Source organism: Arachis ipaensis, chromosome B07, assembly GCF_000816755.2.
Source record: "Arachis ipaensis cultivar K30076 chromosome B07, Araip1.1, whole genome shotgun sequence".
Lineage (NCBI taxonomy): Eukaryota > Viridiplantae > Streptophyta > Magnoliopsida > Fabales > Fabaceae > Arachis > Arachis ipaensis.
In genome coordinates, this window is record NC_029791.2 from 104,845,604 (window position 1) to 104,850,583 (window position 4,980).

Here is a 4,980-nt window from a genome sequence, read left to right on the forward strand (position 1 = left end):
TTCAATGTGTGTGTGTGTTTAGAATAATAACAGCTTCATCAATAATGCGAAACTCAAATAATGCAATAGACACATAATTAAGCAGTACACTTCAATCTTCATATATAATAAATAACTCAGATATTTATGTATTTAATTAGTTGATTTTAATTATTGCATGGGCATATTCTAATATGAGTACGAAATGAAAGCACAGTAAACCGCGGGATGGAAATAGCGGCAAAATTCGTAAACCAAGTCTTATTCATGAAAGTATAAATTCACATCCAAGGCGTTAAATCCGTGCTTTTGCATTTCGAAATCACAAATCACGATGATGAATGAAGGATGCCTTCCCACGATGGATCTGCTACGATCGGAGCCTATGCAGCTAGTTCAGTTGATCATTCCCATCGAAGCAGCTCATCGATCCATCTCTTACCTCGGTGATCTCGGTCTCGTTCAATTCAAAGATGTACCTGCGTCTGTCTTTTTCGATTCTCGTTGCTCTTTCTTTTTGCGATTCACAATTAATTCTCAGACTCGCATTTTTCTAATGTTACCACTTCCGTTGTTGATGGATCGTATTTGTATAATTTTCCAGCTAAATGCAGATAAAAGCCCGTTCCAACGGACATATGCTACTCAGGTGCCTATCACATTATTTCTTTTTGAGTACGTAGTTGCTTTAAATTTAATTTCTGCATTTTACAGAAAACATATTCATGCATCTATGCCTTGTGTGCATGGCTTATTCAGATTTTGTCAATTTTATAGTGTTATTGTTACGGATATACATACAGGCACAAACAGTGTGCGGATCATCTAGAACATTCTGTCATTTGATCTATTTCATTTTTCACTTGAGCAATTGGATTTTGCAATTTAGATTTTGTTGAAATTTGAAAACAGTTTAGATCTCTAATTTTGGTGCTTTTTGAGACTCCTAAGAAAATTCGAGTGATTAAGCTGATACCTTAACTACACCCTGGAGAGAACTCTTTCAAGCTTATAAATATTGATTGATCTTAATTCTTACAACTTAAAATGAGACTGTTCTATTTTATAGAATTGATTCCTACGTACACTTGAAAACTTTTCCGTTTTAATATGTAGATTAAAAGGTGCGGGGAAATGGCTCGCACGCTACGGTTATTTAAGGAACAAATGACAAAGGCGGGTGTATCTCCCTCGATGCAGAATACCAGAAATAGTGTTATTGATCTGGATCATTTGGAGGTTGTTATGTGTTCTGAAACTTTTCCCACTCACTTCAATTTTCTGTTTAAGAACTGTATTCCGTGTAATGAAACTTCTCTTCATGGCTAGGTTAAACTTAAAGAACTTGAAGCTGATCTGCTTGAGAATAAGGCAAATAATGAGAAGTTGCAACACACCTACAACGAGCTGGTAGAATATAAGCTTGTTTTGGAGAAGGTAAGGTTTGCTAAGTACAACAATAATAGCTACAAATTGCCATCGCCAAATTCGATAGGTTCTTCTATTTTTGAATTATATGCAGATTGTAAGTATAGATGGAAACATTATGTTTAGGCTCTTTCTTATCCTAGGTTGAATAAGGCTACTGTTGGCAAAAGCAGGACTGTATTTTTGTTTATCATTTCAGGTTGGTGAATTTTTCTCTTTAGCACAAAACATTGCTGTAGCTCAGCAGAGGGAGCATGATGTCCAAACAACTGTTAAAGGGTCGATTGACAGCCCATTATTACTAGAACAAGTATCCTATATACCTTTACATATTCAGATTATTACTTTCATCTTCTGTTCTAATTCTCTTGCTGGTGACACTTGGAAAATTATGTTCTGTAGGAGACAACAGCGTTTTCGGCTAAGCAGGTTAAGCTGGGTTTTATCAGTGGTCTTGTTCCGAGAGAAAAATCAATTCCTTTTGAAAGAATCTTGTTTCGTGCTACAAGGGGGAATGTATTTATGAAGCAAGCCGTGATTGATAAACCTGTGCTCGATCCAATATCAGGAGAGAAGGTTATTCTAAATATTAAGTTTAAATCTATAGTCTCCTGTAGAAGTTCAAATATATAGTTTGCACGCAAGAGCATTATTACACGTCTTCCGTTTATCCTTTACCACTATAATGCTCAAGATTTTGGGATATTTCTATCTGATATTATCTTTTCCTTCTTCTGATTTGGGCAATTCATTCTTATATTGTCATTGGTTCTTTCTACTTTCTTAATCGGAGTCAGATAATAAAATCTTGACTGTAATCTTACAGGTTGATAAAAATGTATTTGTTGTATTTTATTCTGGGGAGAGAGTTAAAAGTAAAATTCTGAAAATATGTGATGCTTTTGGAGCAAATCGCTATCCTTTCTCAGATGACCTGGGGAAACAATTTCAGATGATAAGAGAGGTACATTACTTATTGCCAAGTTGCGTATTTGTTAGAAAAAATTGACTTATGAAATTCGTTCATGCTCTTCATAGCCTGACAGTGGATAAGCCACTTATGATAATTATTGTACATTACAAACTTGTCAGGTGTCAGGGAAACTTTCAGAGTTGAAGACTACCATCGATGTAGGATTGCTTCATTGGAACACTTTACTCCAGTCTATTGGACATCAGTATGAGCAGTGGAGCCTTCTGGTTTGCTAACAGCTTTGTTTTAGTATTTCCGATGATATTATCTCTGCTGAAAGAGACACATAAACTAGCACTTTTTTTCTGCTTTCAGTTTTGCTGCGAAGTACCAAGCTTCTGCGTTTAATTAATTTTCATTCCGACGCTGATATTTCCTTTATTATGTTTTAACTGATAGTTGAGGAGGGAAAAAGCCGTTTATCACACCCTAAATATGCTTAGCTTTAATGTGACGAGAAAATGTCTCCTTGCAGAAGGTTGGTGTCCTGTTTTTGCGACAAGTCAGGTTTGCTCTTGAACTAGGAATTTAATTCTGATATGAAGTGCATAAGCTTATATGGATTGCAACTTTACATTTGCTCTAATTAATTTTTAATTCAATACTTGACAGATTCAGAAAGTATTGCAGCGGGCAACTAGGGATTGTAACTCCCAGGTTGGAGCCATATTTCAGGTTCTCCAGACAAAGGAATCACCGCCGACTTATTTTTACACAAACAAATTTACTTCTTCTTTTCAAGAAATTGTAGATGCTTATGGGTGAGTTACACAGGGCTTAGCATATCCTTTCCAATGAGCTTTATATTGATCAAACCAGCACTTTTAATAATAACTTTGTATCGATAAATTTTCTGGTCTATTGCGACTACTTTCTTTATTTGCTTATTTGCCTCCTGATGTATTGATAGTCATGGAACTAAAATCACCAGTTGCTAATACCTGACAGAGTTGCCAAGTACCAGGAGGCAAATCCAGGTGTATACACAATCATCACCTTTCCGTTCCTTTTCGCTGTCATGTTTGGTGACTGGGGCCATGGCATATGCATATTGCTGGCTTCTTTGTACCTCATAATCAGAGAGAAAAAGTATTCAAGTCAGGTACTCAGCTCATCGATTTTTGTATTCATGATGATTGCTTCCTCGTCCTCATTTTCCATGCTTGCATTAATTTTTTCTCGTTGATGTCAATGGCAGAAACTTGGAGACATCATGCAAATGGCATTTGGCGGACGCTATGTCATTGCGATGATGGCAATCTTCTCAATCTACACTGGCTTCATATACAATGAATTCTTCTCTGTTCCGTTTGCTATATTTGCACCATCTGCCTATGCATGCCGTGATCCATCATGCAGGTGGTTGTCAGTACAATTTATTGAACTTATTTTTTTTCTTCTATGCTAATTGGTCACAGTATATGTATTTTAGTTATTATTATTACTTTTCAGGGATGCTTCTACAACAGGTTTAATAAAAGTGCGAAACACCTACCCATTTGGTCTGGATCCTGTATGGCATGGCACTCGGAGTGAACTTCCATTTCTTAACTCTTTGAAGATGAAAATGTCTATTTTACTGGGAGTATGCCAGATGAATCTTGGAATCATATTGAGTTATTTTAATGCAAAATACTTTGGAAGCAGCATAGATGTTTGGTAATAGAGAAATACTAGTCAACATGTGGTCTGTTTTTTATGCATGCAGTGCTCAATGTTTGACTTACTGATGTTGTTTCAGGCACCAATTTGTTCCCCAGATGATATTCTTAAATAGTCTATTCGGCTACCTTTCGCTCATCATAATTGTTAAATGGTTTACTGGATCACAGGCTGACTTATATCATGTGATGATATACATGTTCTTAAGTCCAACTGATGATTTGGGTGAAAACCAGCTCTTTGTTGGCCAGAAGTTTCTTCAAGTAAGAAATTTTTAAATTTGATTTCGGTACATTTTATTTTGTTTAGTGATACTGATTAGATGCCATCTATTAACCGTCCACACTGTTTCTTTACTGCTAGCTTGGATTATTATTGTCAGCACTTGTAGCTGTACCATGGATGTTATTACCAAAGCCCTTTCTTCTGAAGAAACAACACGAAGAAGTATACTTTGAACCAATATTTTTTGTTTCTTTATTTTTCTTTTCATTCTTAATTCCTATTACTATACTCAAGCTTGATTATCATGCTTCACAGAGGCATCAAGGTCAATCTTACTCTCTGCTCCACAGTACGGATGATCCTATTGAATCAGGGCCACATAGCCCTCACGGCCATGAGGAGTTTGAGTTCAGTGAAGTTTTCGTGCACCAACTTATACATACAATAGAATTTGTGCTTGGTGCTGTGTCTAATACAGCTTCATATCTACGTCTATGGGCCCTCAGGTAGGTAGCTGAAAACTTTTGAAAGCTTCTTTATCATGCTTGGATTTCTTCTTCGGGTTCTATCTAAAAAAAAAAGACAATTCTATGATGCCTTTACTCTAGTGTCGAATTCATTTAATTTACTTTTTAGAGTAAATATCAAATACTTAAAAATTTCTTTTTTTATATTTTTAAATTAAATATTAATTTTTAATCTTATTTTAACTA

General features: G+C 35.7%; 1 protein-coding gene across 2 annotated transcripts in view; it reads left to right on the forward strand.

Annotated features, from left to right (window-relative positions):
* The window catches only part of LOC107610036 (V-type proton ATPase subunit a3-like), a 7,475-nt gene continuing 2,709 nt past the window's right edge, over positions 215-4,980 (forward strand). For both annotated transcript variants that reach the window (XM_021106123.1, XM_021106124.1), the window contains exons 1-16: positions 215-454; positions 584-628; positions 1,096-1,218; positions 1,309-1,416; positions 1,607-1,717; positions 1,810-1,983; positions 2,234-2,371; positions 2,500-2,607; positions 2,780-2,887; positions 2,993-3,141; positions 3,329-3,482; positions 3,579-3,739; positions 3,833-4,039; positions 4,122-4,305; positions 4,406-4,489; positions 4,583-4,773. In XM_021106123.1, the coding sequence (XP_020961782.1) occupies positions 314-454; positions 584-628; positions 1,096-1,218; positions 1,309-1,416; positions 1,607-1,717; positions 1,810-1,983; positions 2,234-2,371; positions 2,500-2,607; positions 2,780-2,887; positions 2,993-3,141; positions 3,329-3,482; positions 3,579-3,739; positions 3,833-4,039; positions 4,122-4,305; positions 4,406-4,489; positions 4,583-4,773 (2,186 nt within the window). In that variant the 5' untranslated portion in view covers positions 215-313. The remainder of the gene's footprint in view (positions 455-583; positions 629-1,095; positions 1,219-1,308; positions 1,417-1,606; positions 1,718-1,809; positions 1,984-2,233; positions 2,372-2,499; positions 2,608-2,779; positions 2,888-2,992; positions 3,142-3,328; positions 3,483-3,578; positions 3,740-3,832; positions 4,040-4,121; positions 4,306-4,405; positions 4,490-4,582; positions 4,774-4,980) is intronic.